This window comes from Alternaria postmessia (genome assembly GCF_024291825.1).
Source record: "Alternaria postmessia strain BMP 2775 chromosome Unknown scaffold_69, whole genome shotgun sequence".
Taxonomy (NCBI): domain Eukaryota; kingdom Fungi; phylum Ascomycota; class Dothideomycetes; order Pleosporales; family Pleosporaceae; genus Alternaria; species Alternaria postmessia.
The window spans coordinates 108,111-128,483 of NW_026260142.1; the positions used below are offsets into that span (position 1 = coordinate 108,111).

The window sequence follows — 20,373 nt, forward strand, 5'->3', positions numbered from 1 at the left end:
GCCCCTTGACCCACCTTCAGCGCCTCGCCATGTACGCGAAGTCAACTTGGCGTTTTATTGCGCGTTTGGTGCTGTCGCGCCATGATAAGGCTCCGCGGCTGAAATGTCTGTTCGGGTGCGTCTACGATGGGAAGAATGGCGTCCTGAGCAAAAGGAGTTACCGCGTCATCGATTCGTCGAGGTGCTTTTCCTGAAGCTAGTAAGCGCATAACAATAGTGCGGCTGCTTTTCCGGATGACACACCAACCTTCATCCAACATCATCTCAGTCAGCCCTTTCGTACAACCCGATAGACCAGCAGCGCCCTCGTACGTGTGTTATTGTTACCCAGGGTGTGAATTGCGCTCGCCCTCTGGAAACCAGCTTGACGCGAGATGGTCAGAAAAGCTAAAGAGTTGAGAGTAACAAGCCCAGATAGCACAAGCATACCCGCAGAATTCGATAGATAGCAACAGGCTGTCGCGATGTCGAGGGTAATATCTTTTTGATGCCGGCTACCAGCATACAGCATCGACCTACTCTCTTCCAGGAAACAACTTCTTCCAGTTGAGCCAATCCAGGGTTTACCACATCGATATGAGCAGGACGCGAAATGCCTATGACTACAGCCACGAGGACTGATACTTCGACCAACCGCACGCCTGTTGGACGCAGGTGTGCGAAGATACCTACGTCGCATCTGCCTCTGTCGTTCCCAGCACGCGCTCATTTTCAGTAGCCTGCTGGTCATCTCCGTCGTCGATATCTCCACGTATCAATCTGGCTTCGCGAAGCTTCTCCGTACCAAGAAAAGATACTAGCAAATAGGCTGTCGAACGGGAAGGGGTCAAGATTAGAGGAGCACGCTTGATAGGCGACTGGGAACAATACGGAGAGGGAGACGAGTTCGGCACGCGCCCAGTAACCCAGGTAGTAAGAAAGACGTCCTTGCAGATCCACAGATTATACATTTGGGTTATAGATTCGAGTACGGAGGGGAAGATGCAGATTCGATACATGGTTGCACAGACGTCAACAGGGCCTCGTATGCACAAGAGTCATCTTGGTCTTTTATGTCATCGATATTTCCGTATCTATTATAGCTACCTTACCTTGCAGATACACCAGCGTTAGCTGAAGGTCCTCAGGTCTAGTTTCTTTGTCATACTGGCCTCCCTCACGCCTCTATTCGACACTGTCTCTAGATAATTGCTGCATTCTGTTCGTTATCGTTCGCCTGAATTATTCGCTTCAGACTTTCCCACGTAGCATGGATCTCCGAAACCTCTAGTTCCGGAAATTCGTCTTTCAGCGACGTGCTGAGCATGAGAAGAATTTCCCGATGAGAGCGTTCATACCACTTATTTTCGACCTGAATGTTGCATGCGTGGAGCTCCCTTCCGAGGCCTTCCTCCGACCCAAGAACAAGTACAAGGGGTAAAACTCCATGGCGTCCCTGTAACATGTGAGGCGCTTGGCGTACGAGTGAGTTGACGAAGCCTTTCCGCTCTGTCTGGCTTAGGCCAAGCAAGTTCTCGGCACTCCAGCCTTGTAAATCATCAAAGAAATTTTTGAACATCAGCGTTGGAAATATCTCGGGTCCCTCTCGCGCGATGTCGCTTGATCTCGAAGGAGGGGAAAGAGGATCGACGCGTCCCACAAAGTGCAGTCTGATGCTACTGAGAACATCTCCTTGCTTCTCGGTCAAGTTACATGGTTCCTTGTGGTGATTGAAGGCAGCTTTAAGTACTTCAGCTGCTGTCTTAAGAGAAAGTGCTCTTGCCTTCTGGTAGTCTTCCTGATCATAGATGCCATAGTCGTTCTTTCCGCAAATGGACCAGCCGGACGAATTCTTCGCTCGTCGCAAAATTGCCTCAAGCATTTGCTTCTCAGATAATGTACTGGACTCTCTATCAGCAACAGCTTTGCCCACTGTTACTTCTGGAAGTGCAATAGCAGCGGTCTTCGTTTTTGCGTGAAATCTTATGATGTCTAGAGGTTTTCCAACTGCTTCCCATTCCCAGTTAGCAACCCCATAGAGTGGATTTACCTTTTCAGAATCGATGCGAACTAAGAACACACTAAATCGATTCAGATCACTTTTGATGTCCAGGTTCAGCTCTAGCATAGAAACTGTGTTCTCTAGGCCATTCCAGGTTTTCTTCGCCTCTCGTGTAACGCGACTTGGCCAATACCAGGTCCCTGATTCTAGTAAGTCGTTGGTAGCTTCCGAATTTTCTCCCTCAGTACTGGAAGGCTTTCTTATCGATGATGTCAACAGGTAGTTGTAATTTGTGTGTGGACCACCCCGTCTTCTTACAGCTATGATGTCTCCAATCACCTCTGTATCGTTGTTGTTCGGCATTGAATCTTTCAACCAGAGTTTTGCTATGTCGGCAGGCACTCTAATCTCGTCATGGCGGTCTGAGGCTGTACTCTCGTCCGGCTTGATCGTGGTTGTCTCAGACTTGAGTTGCAGCTCATCACTTCTGCTGGACTTCGTTGGTTCTGGGTCATTGTCCGACATGTCGTGTCTGATATGTCAGGTGTGATTCAAGGAGGTAGTGACGAATGAATTTGGGCTTCTGCGCGACGCTCTTTCCTACTTGTAATATTGCTAGTTGTGCAAGCAATCACATCGCATATCACCAGTGCTGATCATTTCAAGCTTGCTATACGGCACGAGTGGCTTGATCAAACTCGAAGGTAGCAGCTTAGTACGAGGAAACGATACTTGAAGCTACGAACTTTGCATGAAAAGTACCGCGAAAATTTCAGTGTTCAACGGGATCAAATGCTGAGATATTACACAAACCATGGTGGTGAAGTATCAGCAGCTCTAAACAGGCATGCTCAGGAACATAACGTCTATGACATCATATTACCCCTTGATTCGTACGAAAGAGCGAGATAGTTGTTGCAGTTTCAAGTGTCTAGCAAACGGTCTAAAGGCAGCTGGTTTGGCTAGATGGACGACGAGCGTCAGCCACTACGAGTGGTCACGAAGACTAGTTCTATGTCTGTTCTGGGTCCGCATCGACTATACCCTCCATGTCATCCTCACCCGGATTTTCAGCATGTTTTGCGGTCTTCGCAGACTTTGGCTTCTTCGCTGGTGGTTGCATACTGGCCGGCGCGGCGGAGCCTCTCTTGTTGTCCTTTTGAGACTTTGATGTTCTCTCTGCTGCCTCTCCCTGAACATTCTTTCTAAGAATCTTTCTATTCTTTTCTTCCGTAGCTGCTACGTCCTTTTTCGAGACACGTTGCTGTTCAGAGCTTTGAGACTCTGCGCTGCTACTAGATTCAGCGTCGTCTAGTGCAGCCTGATCAGGCTCTGTCTGAGTTTCTGCATCTGCTACTAAGCTATTTTGCTCATCTACTCCAGCCTGCGTGTCATCTCCGCTGTCTAGTAGTACGGGTTCATCCTTTTCGTCTCCGGGAGTGCCATCATCACTGCCGTCATCCTCCCCAGAGTTCACGTCAGTATCCAAAATGACGCTCTCGAGTACCTGGACCTCGTGCCACCTCGGTATCGCTACTTTCCTAAATTCTCCTGCTTCTTTAGCTCTTTTATAATCTTCGAAAGCCTCCGGGAGGTCGGGCCGAACAACAGTTCTCCTAAGCCATTGAAGTTCATCAGCCAGGACTAACATCTCCACGTTACTCTTGTTCGACTTTTTCCTGCGTGCGATACATCGATATTTTTTGTCGAAAGCTACGCCAACTTTCTCAGTCAAAGTCGCTTCTGTAACTGTGAGATCAGATGGAACCTCCAGGTTTTGTTTCTCGTGATGCGCATGTGAAGTGGTATTGGTTGGCTCGCCCATATTCGCTTTGCCACTATTTCCCTTGTTCCTAGACAACTCTGATTCACCCGTTGTACTCTGCTTAAATAGATCATCTTCCTCATCCTCTTGGCCGATCAGATCGCTACCTGTGGTTTCTAAGATCTCCGCCGGTTCTGGTGCATCGTCATCGTTACTGAGTTCGTTCAATAGCCTTTGAGCAAGTCGTAAGGTCTCTGCGAGTTTGGCCTTCAAGATCGCTTCTCTCTCGGCTTTCCCCTTCTTTTCTGCAGGCATCTCACTGTTTCGGTCTCTTCCACTTCCTGATTTGTCACTCATATCTTCGAATTGGCTACTCACGTCTTTCTTCGATCAGTTGTGATACTTATCTTAAGTGTGTAATCGTGATTAAGAGACACAACCTACCGAGCCGACCTACGGTTCATCTTTATACTCTGATTAACTTTCCACTATCGCTCCCTGCTTTGTGTTGAGGCAAACATCGGTACTACATTTCAAGCGATAGTTTGACATCGCAGATTGTTCCAGCTGGATCTGTTTCTTGTTGAGTAAGGAGGTGACGTACTCCGTAACAAAGAAGTCGTTAGCAAGAACGGTTCGGACAAACCGGATGATGCACTAAGAGTGGGCGCAGTATCTGTATCAATTTGAAGCTCACATGCCTCGTGCTGACTCTGAATTCTTGTTGTGGTTTGCGATGTGGACGATGGTAAAAAGGTTCCGATGTATTGAGATAGATTTATGTACTTGACGGTGTTGACGGGGGAAGTTCTACAGGAGCTAGGTAGGTAGCACAGACACAAAACTAGGTTCTAATTACAATTCTACACTCGCACACCTACAAACGACTCTCCGCTCCATCAGTTCCAACCAACCCAATTCTTACTCATTACACGCCATACCCGCACCTCACCTGATCTCAAATCTCCCATCTTGAAGCTCTCAGGCTTAACCTTCTTGTGCTCGCGTCCTTGCTCCCAAGCCCGCACCTTCTTCTTGCTACCGTCCCACTCGACAACAACACCCACGTGATCTGGCTTCCCTACATCCATTGCGTACTTGGCATGCATTGGTCCAGTCTTACCCTGAAACTTGGCGTTGCGGAAGCTGATGATGTCACCAGGGCGGATCTCATCGTAAGATTGAGTGGACGCGTTGGCCAAGTTCGCGTAAACGAGCGCACCATACGAACGGGTCGAGATCGGAGGCAATGCGTCATTGAAGGGCTTCAACAGCTCATCAACCAGACCGTGCGGCGTGCCGTTGCCGACAACAGTGTTCTGTTTTGACTCGATGGTCTTGGCTATCGAGCGACCATACTGTTCGTACGCGTTCTCTAGCTGGTCTGGTCGTTGGCTGGGAGGTGGCGGCTCATTGCGCTGCTCCAGGTCAACGTCGGAGACATTGGTGACCTCGAAGCGAGCGGAAATGATTGTCTGTGAATAGTCAAGGTAAAGAACCTTGATGAGTTTCTCTACAGTGTTGCCTGACTGCGACTCCTTCATGTCTACCAGGACGTCTTTACGACCCTGCAGTGAAGGAGGGAGCAGTTTGGGTTGAGTCCACCAATGCGAAGAAACCCCCAAATCGATATCACTTGCAATGAAACCTTGGTTCGTTGTCGGACGGGTCTGATCCATGGAGGAGCGAGTTGTAAGCATCTGGACAGCATCGAGTGACTTTCGAGTGTTCAATATCCGAGGTGGTGCCTCTGTTGCAACTGGTGAGAACATTGAAACAGGACGCTCTTGGGGTGGAGGTGGTGCCATTCTTTCTTGAGCTGGGGGAGGTGGAGCCTGCATGTGTGGAAGAGGTGGAGGTGCATGCTGGTGCGGCGGGGCCTGAGGCGGTGGAGGTGGCGGTCTGTCGTGAGACTTCCGAGGCGCAGGCGAAGAGTACAAATCGTCCTCATCGTCTGATTGTTGACGCTGGGGCATGGGAGGCATCGATGGTGGCATTGGTGGCGGTGGACGACTCTGTGGGGGAGGCGGCTGACTTTGTGGGGGTGGTGGAACTGCTCTAGGAGCTGCAGGTGCCGCAGCCTGTGGAGGAGGTGGTCCGGAATACTTGTACGGATCATACTCGTCGTCATCGTCGTCCATAGGGGCGTTGCGAGTCGGCGGCGGTACCGGGGGAAGAGGAGGAGCACCACGTGGTGCATCTGTTGATGGCCGGCTGGGCGCCTGCTGGGGTGGAGGAGGCGGTACTGCACGAGGCGCAGTAGGGGGAAGAGGTGGCATGCCGTGGGGAATTGTGGGCGATCGTGCTGATGTTGGCTCGTCTGTTAAGGCGCTGTCCTCTACACTTGAATCCCTAGCATGTGACTTCAAAGCATCTTTATGGGTTGCCTCTGGTGCCATGTCCGTGTCATAATCACCTTCGTAGTCGGTTTCACCCTCGTTGCGGTCAATTCTGCGGATTGGCAGATCTTCATGACGCGAAGGGGGCGCTTGTGCTGGTGGAGGTGGTGGAGGTGGCCGGCTTGTTGTAGGAGATCCGGGACCGGCAGACGGGATAGGTGGCGCACGCCTCTCTAATGGGTCTTGTGATGGCTCACCGGAAGCAAAATATGAGAGTCGCTTGTTGGGTGCTTGCATTGGAGCAGACGGTGTGTTAGCAGTGTCTGTCATTTCATCGCCAGACTCAGATCCGGGTCCAGGAGAGAGAATCTGAGGAGGGGGTGGTGGCACTGGTCGAGCTATGTATTGTCAGTATAAGCTTGAGCATCATAACGCGACGTGACTTACACGCTGCTGGCACCGGAGGAGGAGCAGGTCGTCCTAAGGATTGTCAGTACAGTATCAATAAGAACGCAAACTACAGCATTATGCACACACATACTAGACACGCATACAGTCATAACATATTCCGATAGACCGTCGTAAGTGACATAGGTCTTTGACAAGGTCTCGGAAGATGGTGGCTGCAGGCAGTCTTGGGTATGGCGTACGAAAGCGTGGATTGGTTTGCGAGGAATCAAGAACTTACGGTCTGTTGGGACAGGTGGGGCGCCACTGCCAGTAGATGTTTGTTGAGTTGGCTGAGATGCGACGTCCTCTACATCAGGTACCTCGTCCGCTGGATGAGCGCTGGTCACAGGGTGCGAGGTCTCGTCTTCCTTTTCGACGGAAAGCGAGCGGTCTTCCGGCTCTGGGCTTTTGACGGGTGCCATGCCAGGCATACCAAACCCAAACATAGGCACACGTTGCTGGGGCATGCTGTACTGTTCGGCGTCTTCGGGTTTCTTCTCAGTGGTCGACTTCTTCTTTGGTGGTTTTGGTGGAAGACCGCCCATGGGCATAGGACCGCCAAACATGGGTATGCCGCCCATGCCGCCACCCAATCTCCTCATGCGCTCACGTAGCTCCTCTTTACGTCTCAGCTCTGCGGTCTCCTCATCTTCCTCCTCCTCTTCCTCCTCTTCTCCGGGCACATCTTGCTCGTCGCCAACGTTGGGCTCTTCGGCAGGAGCATTAGGTGCTCTAGGGGGTGGCGGCGGCGGGTGCCTGCTCTTTGGTCGATCCTCATCCTCTTCGACACTTGTGGACTCTCCTCCAGCATCCTCGGTGTCTCCGGCGGCGGATTGATCGGCATCGTTTTCGCTAAGTAGTTCGCGATTGCGGGCTTCCGAGTCCGGAGACCGAATGTCGTGAGATGCCCGCGGAGGTCGACTCTGGTCCATGGACGCACGACCCTTGGACGCTCCACTTGTCACGCGCTCTAGACCAGTGTCTTCGCTGTCTTCAGCGTGGGCGTCTTGGGACTCGGTTCTCCTGACTACTGGCGGTTTAGGCTTCGGCTTCTCCTTGTGCGCAGCTGCCATCCTTTCTGCCTGTTCCTGCTGTTGTTTCTGAAGAAGAGCAATGCGCTCTTTCAGACTCATCTTGGGCTGCTGCTCTTCTTCGCCTTCATTTGTTTTCTGAGAATCATGAGCAACCAGTCCCGCACGCTCTGCATCGTTCTGATTCTGCGCCTGGCGCTCTGCAATCTCGGGATCCTCCTCACGACGGTACGTCTTGACTGGTGGAGCTGCCGACTCTCGGGTAGGAGGAACGTAGGCATTCCGACTCGGCGGCGGAGCCACAAATGGCTTCTTGACAAAGCTCGGGGCGACGCCAGCTGGCTTGATAGGTTTAGGCGGAGGCTCACTTGTCTTGTTGAAAGCGGCGATACGGCTCAGGAAAGCATTGTTCTTGGCGGCGACAGGTGGCGGGGCCTTCTTCGCAGGAGGAGCTGGCTTGGGCGACTCTGACTGCGGCGGTAGGGCTTCTTGGGCCTTCGCGCTCGACGCAGAGCGGGGCGACATGGGCGACATGGGCAACGGTGTTGTTTTGGCAGCTTGGGGCACCTCTATGGGGGGAGGCTGTGGCTTGGGTGGCTCCGGCTCCTGAGGTTGAACTGGCTCTGGTTCCTGCTGAGAGGCCTGGGGCATGGGGGGAGCTTCTTGCACAGGCGGCTGCTCTAAGGGCTTGTGCCGCGATGCTCGGTTGGGCCGTGGCGGCGGCTCTGGCTCGTAGCGCTCGACGAAGTTCCTGGGGAAGAGGCCATCGTGCTTGGTGCCGCTCTCGTCGGTGTATTCACCCACATACCAGTCGTCACCCTCCTCCTCGGTTACGGAGATTATCTGGCCGACCTTGAAGCCCAAATCATCTTCGTGGGGGGACGCGTAGTCGTAGACGGCCTTGACTTTGTACATGGCGACGGGCTACAGTGGTGGATGCAGTCGTTCCAGCTGCAGGATGCTCAATGGGGGGTGACAGCTGCGGTCCCTGCCTAACAGCGCTTGGGCAAGATTGTGTGGGAGCTCTCTAGGGCGTTGTGCACGGCGGGTCTCGGACGTGGAGCTGCGATGACGCGGATGTCAGCATGTGCAGCAATGCGGGAGGCGCGGAACAAAGTCACGACGTACCATTCAATGCTTGCACCCTCACAGCTCGGGGCGAGGGGTAGTGGGAAGGATGAGGGCTGCTGCAGGTGCCTCCGTGCGAAGAAGTGTGGTGACGAAGCTCGAAACAGCCCCGCCCAAGTCCCCCGACGCTCCGCCAAGGCACGCCCAAAGAGGTTCCACTTCACACTCTAGCCACGACGATCCCAACACCAACAGACACCCGACATGCCGCCCAAGTCCATACTCAAGAACACGACTGTCTCCACAAACGGGCCCCCTGCGAAGAAACCCGTGAACCCGCGCCACCTTGCAGTCGCCCGCCACCATGCGACGGTACTTGAAGATCGCAAGCGCGTCGAGGCAGAGGTGCTCGAGGCTGTCATGACACTGATGGACTATCCCACCTCGCCCGATGCAGATGCTAAGCGACCATCACCCTCAGATGCGCACTTCTTTCAAAAGGCCGTCATTCCCTTTCAGCCTGCCGACTATGATGCTCTCATCGAGGAGCGCAACATCGCCGACAAGTGTGGCTATGCGCTTTGCCCAAAACCAAAGAAGAAGGCGCGATCCACTGCAAGGAAGCAGTTTGTTGACACAGACCACGGTGTGCAGATAGTAGACAGAAAGGTGCTAGAGGTGTGGTGTTCAGACGACTGCGCAAGACGCGCACTCTACGTCAAGGTGCAGCTGAACGAAGAGCCTGCGTGGATGCGGCACGGGGGATACGGCGACAAGATTGAGCTCATGGTGGACAATGCCGATGAACACCAGAAGGCTCTACCGTTACGTCTGAAGCAGGAAAGCGCGACCACGGCCCATGTAGACGAAGACGCAGACCTGGATGCAGCCTGGGCTGCTCAAGCGGATGCTATGAAGGATCTGGCGCTCGAACGGGGGGAGAAACCAAGTAACCTAACCAAGGCAAACAACGATCTCATCCAAGACCAGATTCTCGAGCGCTCATCTAGCAGCGCGCCGCCACAGCCACCCTCGCTTCCTTCCCAAACATCTGACCATACCATGGCCATCGAAGGGCACGTTCCACGTATCAACCGCAAAGAAAAAGACGACGATGATGAGGACGACGACCAAGATTGGGATAAGCACCTGCCTGGGTGAGCTGCCATGATCAAGGTCTTGTCGTATCAAGGTCCCCACTCATCGGTGCGCACGCGTCCATGAGACTACCATGAAAACCACAAAACGTTCAACTCGCAAAACACATTCGATAGACCATGAGGATAGAACCTATTGGCCGAGTACATTTGTAGAGAGAGATCCCAGCCTGGAAAACGGTGGGAATCGTTTTGCACTCAGTAGAACAGAAGTCATTCTTGAAACCCTGCTGCCAAAGCGCAAAGTCAAGAAGGCTCAGGATATGTCTTAGCAAGGCTGCTCTTGATGGATAGTCGCAGATTAGCCACTGCGGAAATTAATGTCTACAAATCCTATATTTTCATACTTTTGACAATGTTGACATCGTGATGTGATCCATGCCTGTGGCCCATCAGAAGCCGCGGAAGTCTCGCACGGACCCCTCGCCGCAAACTCCATCGACATTTCTCTACTATACACACATCGGGATCATCACTTCAGCCGCCATTGAACGCCCACACGCGGCTGTCGCATCGCCAAGATGTCTCTAAGCCGCCAGTCTCTCTCGCCTACTGCAAATCTTCTCCGAAATTCCCGCCTTTTCTCGCTGCCGAACCCGCTCCCACGGCCGCCTGTTAGCGAAACCTACGGCGCGGGCATCTCCAAGGCCTCCGACACCGCCACGCTTCCATACCCGACCCACCAAGCCATTGCGACAACAAAGTCCTCGTTAGCACGTGGTGACTGGGGTCTCAAGCGGCCAATCCCATCGAGGAGTCACATAGTTCAAACAAGCGACCCAGTACTGAGGATCACTCAACTTGATACTATCGAACATGTTACCGACTTCGACTCAGCGGCAGACCATGTGCGGACCAGGCAAAAATGGGAGGAGATGGGTATGCCTATGATGAAGAGCACGTCGAAGATAACGAACGAACCACCACTTGGGGCCTTTGAGGTCCGGGATGATACTACGAGTTACGATACCGAGATGGGACTAGATGAGGCTGGATTGTACTTGCAGGCGCTCAAGAAGAGTATGCCAGCACAGCGAGCCAAGGCCCAGCGGGAAGCCTTCAACGCTACCTGGAGAGAAAAATGGCAATCGAAACTCGCGAGCTTCAAGGCACGTGGATGGGCTGACAACCTTGTCGAATTTGAGGCTTTCCGAAAAGAAGCGTCTAGAGGAGGATCAGAGACGAAGCCCTGGTTAGAAGAGTTCAACGCCTTCCAGAACGAGCGGAAGGAAGCAAAGAAAGCACTGAAGGAGCAAATGGCAGCAGCACCATTTACACCTTTTAGACCACCGCCTGTGGATCCAGTCGTTCACAACACCAGGCGGTGGAAGCACGATGGCCCTTGGCTCCCTGGCATGAGCGCCGAAGAATTTGTCTCTTACCTCAACAAACAGATTACAGGCCGCAAGAAGGAGTTCAATGAGTACCTAGTTGAGTACGTCAAGAACGAGATCTACGCCACCCGCCGACTTGCCGCCACAAAATCTGGTGAGGTCCCGCCAATTGATGCCCAAGAAGCTGAGGCATGGCACGAGCAACGGGAGAACGCCTGGCGCCAAATCACGCAACCTCAGATTGAAGCTGGCATCAGGGCGCTACGAAGAGAGGCTGCGAAGGATCCATTGAGTAGCAAGCTCGTCAGCAAGTTGATAGTTCCCTTTTTGAGGATACCGACCATGAAGTTCAAGAACACAACCTTCAAGGAAGACGCCTCCAAGCGCGACATCGAGATGTTCCAATTCGATCAAGAGACCGCACCACTCTCCACCCACCCTTCAGCTGGACTCGGCTACCTTCGCCACTACTCCTACATCGCCAACCACCCCATTCTCGGTCCCCAAGCCAAGCCCACTCCTATACCAGCCCGTCTCATGCAAGCAAGACGCACGGGTACATCGAACGAGCTTTACGCCCGCTTCGGAGTTGGAGGCTTTGTGGCAAACGATCAATTCAAGGGCATAGACTACTCACCTGTCAATCGCAACGCCAGCATGGCCAACGCCAAAGACGTCGAGACAATTGATGTCGATACACCTGGTGGCAAGAAGATCATGGTGCAACCTAGATACGCCAGCGTCACGAACGATGGCCGTATTCACATCAAACTCGATCGTGCTACGGGCCCTGAAGTCATGATTGCGAGAGGTGAACTCGATGACAAGCCACCTGTTAGGGCTAACATCGATAACGGTGACCTAGAGAGCATAGTCAGTGGAGTGGGAAAGAGTGGGGTCAAGGAATTGGATGAGATGAGTGAGAAAGGTCAGCAGTTGAGTGAGTTTTTGCAGCGCGAGGCCCCTCAAGGACGTGCGAAGCCCGCAAAGGGTTTTCCTGGGATGGCTGAGGCGTTGAGATAAGACGAAACAGGGAGGATTTGTAGTATACTGCATCCATTGTACTTTACTGTGTGAAATGAATATGAAATACACATATATCGTTTCCTGCTGCTTTCTCTGGTGATTGCCCTAGCTGATCTTCTAGAGAACAAGTTTTGTATGAGCATTGATTGGATGAACAAACGTCAGTGATCGTGTCAGGCACGTCGGGCATCCTTCAAAGAGGATGATGAGAAACGAATCCAAGCGGTATGGGCGTCAGTTGAGCCAGAGAGATGAACGGCGTCATGTTCTTTCGGGTCACAGTGCGTAAAAAGGAAGGTGGCTCATGGCACGAAGTATCTCAAAACCTGCTGGTCACCTGATAGACCACGTCTTCCAAAGGTCCTCTCCCACGTAGTGTAGTTTGGTCCGTTGGATGAGACATCGACCCATACGCTACACTTGCGATATCGCTCACTCGAGACTATTGGGTCCAAGGCAGACAGTGAGACATTACGTACCTACAGAATAGCCACGAAGCTTCCAGACATCACTGACTGACAAAGCGGACAGAAATCTATGACCGAGGTTATGCGTTGAGAAATCATGGGCCGCACTAGTGCTAAACATGGTGGTTGCCTACATTGTGAGACATCTTGCAGGCTCCAACTTCGGCTCAGCAAGAGCCGACGTCGAAGTCAGTAGACGATGCCAAGAAAGCAATATTGGACTGCTGTGCCGCAACATGGTGGTGGCAAGCATGCCGACTAACACGCGTCCTGGAACAGGGATGGCTGCGAAGAGAGTCCGCGATCTTTGTTGGAGGTGAGACAGACATCTGGTAGTAGTAGACTATCCAGGTCACTCTGAGTCGGCCCGTATGTTAGCAGTCATGTGCATTCGTGCATATGATTTTGACGGATATCCGTTCAATGGCGGCTAGTGTGCACTTGTGCCTTGCTGGGTCCGTTCGAGGATGTTAGCTATTGCACTCTCAACAGTCTCACTCCACCTGAAGTCTACATGTATGCCGGTCGAATCTCGCCGTGCTTGGCAATATCCCGCAAGACACCGTTTAGAAACTCTTGTTCGAATTGGGCTACAACGGTGTATTTCTGCTGTTGATACCTGACTCTTGGCCTAAGCAGGTGTTTCAGCTGTCATTGTACCCATGCAAGAAAGCTTGTTGTTCCTGCGCAGGGCCGTGGTTGGTGCTCAATGACAATGGGGCCGAAGCTTGATAGCAGTTTGCATGTTGCTTACGGATGGCGAGGCAAGACGGAACGGCGCGTACACTGTTCCTGTAAGATATGAGGAAGAAGGTGGTGGCTGTGTATTGACATGTGTATCAGGTAAACCTGCTGGTGAGACCTTGGCAAGTTAGAGTCGTAGTAACTGTGGGCGGTTTGCGCGGTTGACGATATTGCGTTGGCGGTCCCGTTTGGAATCCAGAGGGATTAGGAGGCATACTCTTCGCTAGCTGTTCAATTCACAGCCGTTGAGACGTACTCCTTGCCATGGAATGATCCACGGCGGTGTGACCATGACACGGAAGAAAAACACCATAACCATTGTGATACCACAGTGATGCCATTGGTGGCACTATTCGACGATACCACATGTTAAGTGCAGAATATTCAAGCACGGCGGTGACTTGGGTGGGTCTGGGGTTCGCAGTAGTTTCCGCAACCGCCGGTCGGGCCATCGCGAGGTCATCGATAGCGTGAGCAAAGTTTGTGAGACGCAAACTTTTGGATACATCAGGCGGCCAACGAGGGCTGAGCGGCTATGCGACACTGATAGCGGATTGGTGATATGCTGTGGCGCGGCATGCCTTAAGACGCTATCAGTCTAGTCTGTTGAGGCGTCGTGGCTGAGGCAGAGATATCGGTGGACATTGACGTGCACCATGGAGTTTAGCCGGCATGGTGTTTGCGAAAACACGGTGAGACGATATCTCCATGACGGTAGAGATTTTTGATTGGGAGAGTGGACTGCAAAGGGTGTGGCAGCACAGCGTCCCAGAACATACTTGCCGTTGTCGCGATCGATCACGGACCGACCACGCTTCTCGTAGCAAAGACATATGTTGCAATGATGCCACGTACGGCCAAAACTGAACACCATTGTCCATCTCTTTGTCAGCAATTGAAAGAGTGTGCGCCACTGCAAATGAGAACGGTGGCTGCTTGAGGTGGCCGTGCCTTCCTCATTAGGCCAAATCCCTCCTCGGATATGGTGAGAGACGCAAATAGCGGTGTCGCAAATTAAAGGGACGGCTCGCTTGCTCTTCCACTCGTACTTGTCTGAGAATCAAGGATTTTGACCCCCAAAGTATCAGAAGAGTGACGAAGCGCACGAGCTTTAGGGCTGGTGAGTGAGGCTGTGAAGCCACAGAAAAGACTGTGGGCCAGGGGTGGACCAAACGGCTCGCCAGGAGCACACATCGGTCGACAGCCACATTTGGCACACAAAGACGCTTGCGTGACTATGGCATTCGCGCTGACGATGGTGGAGATTTGTAAGGAGTGAGGTTTGTCGTCAAGGTCGGCGAATTGTAGCCTCTCGGCGTTACATCACGAGTCGGCGCTAAGGGACAATGTGCTCGATATTGGGGGAGGGCGCTGACGAAGACTCACCATTTGGCGGCAGGTGTCGACTACTCTTTCCCGACTTCGGATGAGTCAAGGCAGCAAGGTCGCAGCAGGCTCACATGCTCAGCAATTCGCCTGCCCACCATCATCAATCGTCTTGACGACCGCAATCCATCAGCACCTCTTTCGCGAATCTGCAAGACACTAACAGCGCGCAATATAATCGCGCTGTCGAGGTTTTAGGACGCGATGCATGAGGCCAGTATGCGAACGATGCGTCCGCTGCTCGCGTGGGTGTGCATCTCCCTTTAGTGCCCGCCGCACCGTGAGGGGCCCCACCAGCACCAGCCAGTCGAGCGGCCAAGCACATTTCCCTCCATCCATATCAATCATCAGTGTAAAGTAATATGGTCGGGCATTGGGCGCCGATCAAATCCCCGGCTTCTGGTGCCTGGCATGGAGGGCCGCCTGCCTGACGATACGGGAATGACTGCATGGCGCCTGCCTCTATTCGCCAGTCTTTCAGCTGAAAGCTGTCTGTCAGGATTTTTTCCATCGCTAACAGCACCAGCGTGTTCCCGTCTTTTCAAGAAAGAGGAATGTCATCGAGCAAAGTCACTAGGGCCGAGCTTAGGGGTACGATGATGAGGGAGTTGGGGGAGGCGCTCGAGCACCGGCAGTTTGCCATTGCTGCCCATCGAGTCTGAGACAGGTTGTGCGGCCGCGCGGATGCGCAAACCGGGTGGCAGACTCGACAATTTCTCTCATTCCCCAATTGCAGCGGACCTATCTCCCTCTTCATCACCCTCAGGCACAGGAAAACCGGTGACGGACAGGGTCCCACTTGTGGCTGGGCGGTGTCTTCGGTCGCTCGCAGGCTGTGCAATTCACCGCTGCGCAGCCCTAAGGAATGGCCCCAAAGACGCCCGGATCATGTTCATGCATTCTGTCCTGCCCGTCGCTGCGGCCTGGCACTGGCACCTTTTTCTGCACACCCGTTTCGGTCATCGTTGGTAAATCTGTTCCCTTGTCCACTCATGGTGCACTTTCCCAGGCTACACTCTGCGCCGCCTGGTGCTTAAAAGAAACCCTTGCCCAGTAGGGCTGCACTTTACTTTCTACAAAGTCGCATAGCTCCCTGCACATCACACTCTATTATTACCCCTTCGCCGCTCTGACTCTTTCGCCTTTCGGTTCGTACTTGAACTGACGAGTACACTCATCCTGCTTGCCGCTTGTCTCAGTCGGGCCGTCACCTGCTGCTCAAATACCGTCGGTGTCCCCAACATTACCGAAGCATCAAGCAAATACAAATCGACACATCCTTTGATCAACTTGTACTTTGTAAGGTCATCGTACTCTTGTCATAGGATTCACCCTTCACACCAAATACTTCCGCAACTGCCCATTCTCTGATTGGGTTACACACTCGGACAACTTGGTCTGATACCACCATCTTGAACTCAAGACAGAGAGGTTCAAAATCATCCTCGTCTTTGAAGTTCCCAACCCCAACGTTACCTACTTCACGTTACCGCCATGTGTCGGATAGAGGAGCGCATCGAGTACAGCCCTGATGGGCGACCCATGACATCTTCTCGGGCCCGCCTGTGCGAGAAAGCACGCGATAGAAAACCATGCCGGGACGCAGTGGTCATACCCTATCGATACAACCCCAAGAGAGGCTCCCCAGGCCGCGACGACACGCCATCCCCGATAAACCCACCAACTCCTACTGGTAGTGGAACATACCTGGTTCAAACACGCCGCCCATCGGGCAGTGGCAGTCGCCCTTCCACTCGGGATGGCCAACGACCTATCAGCACCGAGATTATCATTGGGTTTGGTTCCAAGAAAGACAAGACCAAAAAATACCCATCGATCTCTGTCTCCAGCAAACCATTTGATCGGTCTTCTCTCGGCTCCAGGGGATCTCACGAAGCAGTCATTGAGCCGGTAGGCTCCGATGCCTCATACCCTCTACGAACAGGCTTTCCTGAGGCACCTCTGCCTCCGACGGCAACTTTTGATAACCCCAATAACTATCTTGCCACTCCCACCATGTCCTACGGATATCGTCCTTCGCATGTTCCGTCAGCATCTTCCAGCCAAACACCATCGCTCTATGCAGACGATGACCCACCGGCTAGGCCGCGGACTTCAAGATATCCTGCCACTGTCATCCACAACCCGCCTCCTGCCACTCCATCCTCGCCGTCTCAGCGCCCGACTGGAATGTCATCTGGCTCATACCGGACCTCAAATGTCGCTCCACGAGACTCCTACCAGAACCCACTTGACAACGACGTCTTTGCCGACAACTCCTCGTACAGTGGCTCAAGTATGCCTGAAGTCAATCGTCGTTCCAAGAACGGTGACGAGCGACTGAGGCAGCCCAAATCTAGCCGACGTCAAGAGGAGTCTGAGCGACAGGCAGCTGAAGAAGCTGCGAAAGCTGAAAGGGAGAACGAAAGGCATGTGCGTTTCGAACTTGGCCGTGCAGACAGTCGCGCGAAAGAAAGGGCAGAAAAGCACCTAGCTGAGAAGGAAAAAGACAGAGCAGTAGCTAGAGAGGAGTCTCGCCGTCTTAAGGAAGAAGAGCGTTTGCGACAAGAGCAGAAAGATCTCGAGAAGGCAGCGAGAGACCGGAAGAAGGAGCGGTCGAAGCCTCCAACAACCGACTACTCAAGCAAACGACCATCTGCAGGACGCAGAATGTCCTCAACCATGACGCCAGCTCAGCTAGCAGACCAGCAACGCCTGATCGAATTTGAGAAGGCGCAGATGCGTAGCGAGAGGCAGATCGCAGAAGCTCGAGAACGAGATGAACAACTGGCGGCAAATCTCAAGACCCAACAGGAGAAACCTGGCTACTGGGACCCGCGTGGCGGCGACCGCTCACTTTCAAATCGACGAGAGTCAATGACCCGCCACGATAGCGTTACCTCGCGTCCAGCCGAGTTGGGTCGAACTCCCAGCAAGCGTCGCACAAGCATCTCGCAACCAAACCCTCCAGCATTTGATACCCAAGTGCCTGCAGAGACATACCGACCTTCTAGCTCGAGAAAACGTGCTCCTCCACCGTTGTCGTTTCCGAAGAACTTTAACCAGGAATACGCTACTAGGCCGTCGTCATCTAGACGCCCTTCGTCCAGTGGTCAGGAGAATCCCTTCGCAGCTTCATCTATGATGTCGCCTTCCGTAACATCGCAAGATCCATGGGACTTGCGCAACGTCGAAAGTGCGCTCCCGACCCCTCGATTGCAGAATGATAGCCGTTACGGTACGACGCAGACTCAAAGCTATGTCGATCCCTTCGCAACAGATTCTGACAGTCCATCGGGTGATTACATTCAGCCTGCTTATGCATCTCGCACAGGGCTGAGTCGTAAAGGATCGAAGAGGAAGCATTGAGCTTCGCATCCAGATTGATTTTCGCTTTTGTTTTTGCTGAAGGAGTTTATGTGGTTCTGCTTTTTCACACGATACCCTTCTCTCGCCCTGTTATACTTTGGATAGATATACCCTTTGCTTCATTGCGCATGTTTAGGGAGTCAACAGCAATCATATTGTCATCATACGTCGTCAGATCAAATTTTGAGTTGCTCATCAATGAAACCATGCCCAATCTTTACCCTGCTGTCCACCACACTCAGCTGCCTTCAATCTACTCTGTGTATATTTCTCAGGCATCGCGAAACTCTGCAAACGTTCACTCATCGTCTTCTTTTGGTTGACTCGACGAATAGTCTACTGCAGTGTTCTGACTTCTCCTGAGATAAGCACGACGGCCTGTAACTCTAGCTTCCATCGGTAATGTTTGTGTATCATGCGTACGAAACGCATCTGCACGTCGATCTTCGTCTTCTGTCGTCGCACGGTAGTCCAGTCGCGCTGCACTCATAGGTGGGGATGACGACATCGCGGTATACTGAGGCGGCGTCGCGAAACCAAGTGTACGTGCGGTCTGCATAAAAGGTGGTGCCGGTAGCATATCTGGAAAATCAGCAAACCGGGCACCTATTTGCTGTGCAGTCGTTCCACCCTGACAGCGACGGGATCGTGCTGGGCGTACTGCAGATTCATCATGTGTAACACCGAGTTGCTGCGGAGTCTCTCTGCCCTCATCTTCGCTCTGGCCTTCGTAGTACTCAGGTGGTAGATCTAATTCCCTATCAACAACAGCAATAAGCGACCTGGCAAATTCGGCACGCGCGTCGAGAACCTCCCAGGAGTGAATTTGGACCTCCATCTCTCTAGCGAGACGACGAACTAGGTGTAGATAGCGACGGTGGTTGTGAAGGGAAGAGGGAGCGCTAGTGTCGACTTCTTTGATGGCTTGAGAGATCTTGACAATAGTTTCGGCAGTGGGCCCAGTAAAACTGTAGTTTGGTGATAACATTGCGGAAGTTGAGGTTCAGTAAGAATGTCTTGGAGATGTATTATCTCTCTGGATCTTGTACTGATTTATACTCAATGTGCTTGCTACGAAACATATCACGAGATCAGAGCGGAGTGACACTTTTTGCCATGCATAGGAGGCGCAAACAACTGTCAATTAAGGCCTAAAGACCTTTTTTAGGCATGGTATCTTCGACCTGCTCTTACTTTGAACCTCCATCAGCTTTACATCTTTACCCGCCTTGTTTACATGGATGCAGTAGTGCAAGTGAGCGGCAGCAAAACTTCCCATACGTTCTGCGTCTCTGAAAAGTGTAAGCTGATCTCCATCCGCCACGCTAGCGTCTCTCCTTGTGGAATTGACTGGCAGCACATCTATTCGTCCTCGGCCTCCAAAACCTGACCTAGTGGGCTCGCCGAAGCTGCATGGCTGAGAGTCTCATTAGATTGCTGGCGACGTGGTGGGGGAGAAAAGCTGATCTGCGAAGGCGGCGCGGAGAAAGGAGTGCGAGTCATTGGCGTAGATTGACCAAATTCTTGAAGCTTCTTTTCGAGATACCGGATGCGATCCTCTTGTTCCTCGGTGTATTGCATCTGCTCTTGGTACATGCTCGAGATGTAATCGTGCTCGTTGTATAGATGGTCGAACTTGAGGGCAGCATTATTGACATCGCCTTGAAGGCGAAGATGTTCGCGATGGCTCTCAAGCTTGACGCTCGCAATGTGGCGACGATGGGCTTCGTCAAGATCCCGAAGCTGCTTTTTGTGTACCTCTCCTACGTTATCTGTGAGGAAGTTGGTGAGCGCTCTGGTGGCGTTTATGCGCGCGAGAAGCCCGATCACGACAGCGCTAAAGACTGTAACTAAGAGAATGATCTCGCGGTCGGTGATAAGCTCAGTCTGAATCAGTTGGTAATTGAGTACATGGAAACTTGTATTAATTCACGTACCTTGGACCAAAGCGAGAAGAGAAGGCCGAAGATACTCGAGCACAGGAAGAGAGCGATAAAGTCGAAGCTATTGAATTCCATTGCGGCAGTGTATTTCGTGAGCGAGTAAGTGAGTGGGATCTTGAGCAGGCAATTCTCGAGCCGTATCGACCTTGAATACAGATTTGGCTTGGCGGTCTAGCTGAGTTTGTGACTGGAAGTAGATGGGATGGAAGTAGATGAGACGGCAAATTGGCCTGGATACTGATATCATAATATGATAAATTCTAAATGGCCTCAATCAGCTATTGGGCTGACATAATGTTGTTCTACCACACTG

At 52.5% G+C, this 20,373-nt stretch overlaps 8 protein-coding genes across 8 annotated transcripts; 3 read left to right on the top strand and 5 right to left on the bottom strand.

The window, feature by feature from the left end:
* Positions 1-1,180: 1,180 nt before the first annotated feature.
* J4E82_008512 (uncharacterized protein) lies at positions 1,181-2,506 on the bottom strand (the record flags this gene model as incomplete). Its single annotated transcript, XM_051734743.1, has 1 exon — positions 1,181-2,506. One exon carries the CDS (start codon positions 2,504-2,506, stop codon positions 1,181-1,183), a length of 1,326 nt encoding a protein of 441 aa, XP_051585527.1.
* Positions 2,507-2,993: 487 nt separating this feature from the next.
* On the bottom strand, positions 2,994-4,103 carry J4E82_008513 (uncharacterized protein; the record flags this gene model as incomplete). Its single annotated transcript, XM_051734744.1, has 1 exon — positions 2,994-4,103. The coding sequence occupies one exon, from the start codon at positions 4,101-4,103 to the stop codon at positions 2,994-2,996; it is 1,110 nt and encodes a 369-aa protein (XP_051585528.1).
* Positions 4,104-4,645: 542 nt separating this feature from the next.
* J4E82_008514 (uncharacterized protein) lies at positions 4,646-8,481 on the bottom strand (the record flags this gene model as incomplete). Its single annotated transcript, XM_051734745.1, has 3 exons — positions 4,646-6,483; positions 6,533-6,565; positions 6,774-8,481. The coding sequence occupies 3 exons, from the start codon at positions 8,479-8,481 to the stop codon at positions 4,646-4,648; spliced, it is 3,579 nt and encodes a 1,192-aa protein (XP_051585529.1).
* A 417-nt stretch (positions 8,482-8,898) lies between these two features.
* Positions 8,899-9,795, top strand: J4E82_008515 (uncharacterized protein; the record flags this gene model as incomplete). The annotated part of the gene is made up of 1 exon (XM_051734746.1): positions 8,899-9,795. One exon carries the CDS (start codon positions 8,899-8,901, stop codon positions 9,793-9,795), a length of 897 nt encoding a protein of 298 aa, XP_051585530.1.
* Positions 9,796-10,312: 517 nt separating this feature from the next.
* J4E82_008516 (uncharacterized protein) lies at positions 10,313-12,148 on the top strand (the record flags this gene model as incomplete). Its single annotated transcript, XM_051734747.1, has 1 exon — positions 10,313-12,148. One exon carries the CDS (start codon positions 10,313-10,315, stop codon positions 12,146-12,148), a length of 1,836 nt encoding a protein of 611 aa, XP_051585531.1.
* Positions 12,149-16,242: 4,094 nt separating this feature from the next.
* J4E82_008517 (uncharacterized protein) lies at positions 16,243-18,117 on the top strand (the record flags this gene model as incomplete). The annotated part of the gene is made up of 1 exon (XM_051734748.1): positions 16,243-18,117. One exon carries the CDS (start codon positions 16,243-16,245, stop codon positions 18,115-18,117), a length of 1,875 nt encoding a protein of 624 aa, XP_051585532.1.
* Positions 18,118-18,415: 298 nt separating this feature from the next.
* Positions 18,416-19,105, bottom strand: J4E82_008518 (uncharacterized protein; the record flags this gene model as incomplete). The annotated part of the gene is made up of 1 exon (XM_051734749.1): positions 18,416-19,105. One exon carries the CDS (start codon positions 19,103-19,105, stop codon positions 18,416-18,418), a length of 690 nt encoding a protein of 229 aa, XP_051585533.1.
* Positions 19,106-19,479: 374 nt separating this feature from the next.
* J4E82_008519 (uncharacterized protein) lies at positions 19,480-20,135 on the bottom strand (the record flags this gene model as incomplete). The annotated part of the gene is made up of 2 exons (XM_051734750.1): positions 19,480-20,004; positions 20,055-20,135. The coding sequence occupies 2 exons, from the start codon at positions 20,133-20,135 to the stop codon at positions 19,480-19,482; spliced, it is 606 nt and encodes a 201-aa protein (XP_051585534.1).
* Positions 20,136-20,373: the final 238 nt, after the last annotated feature.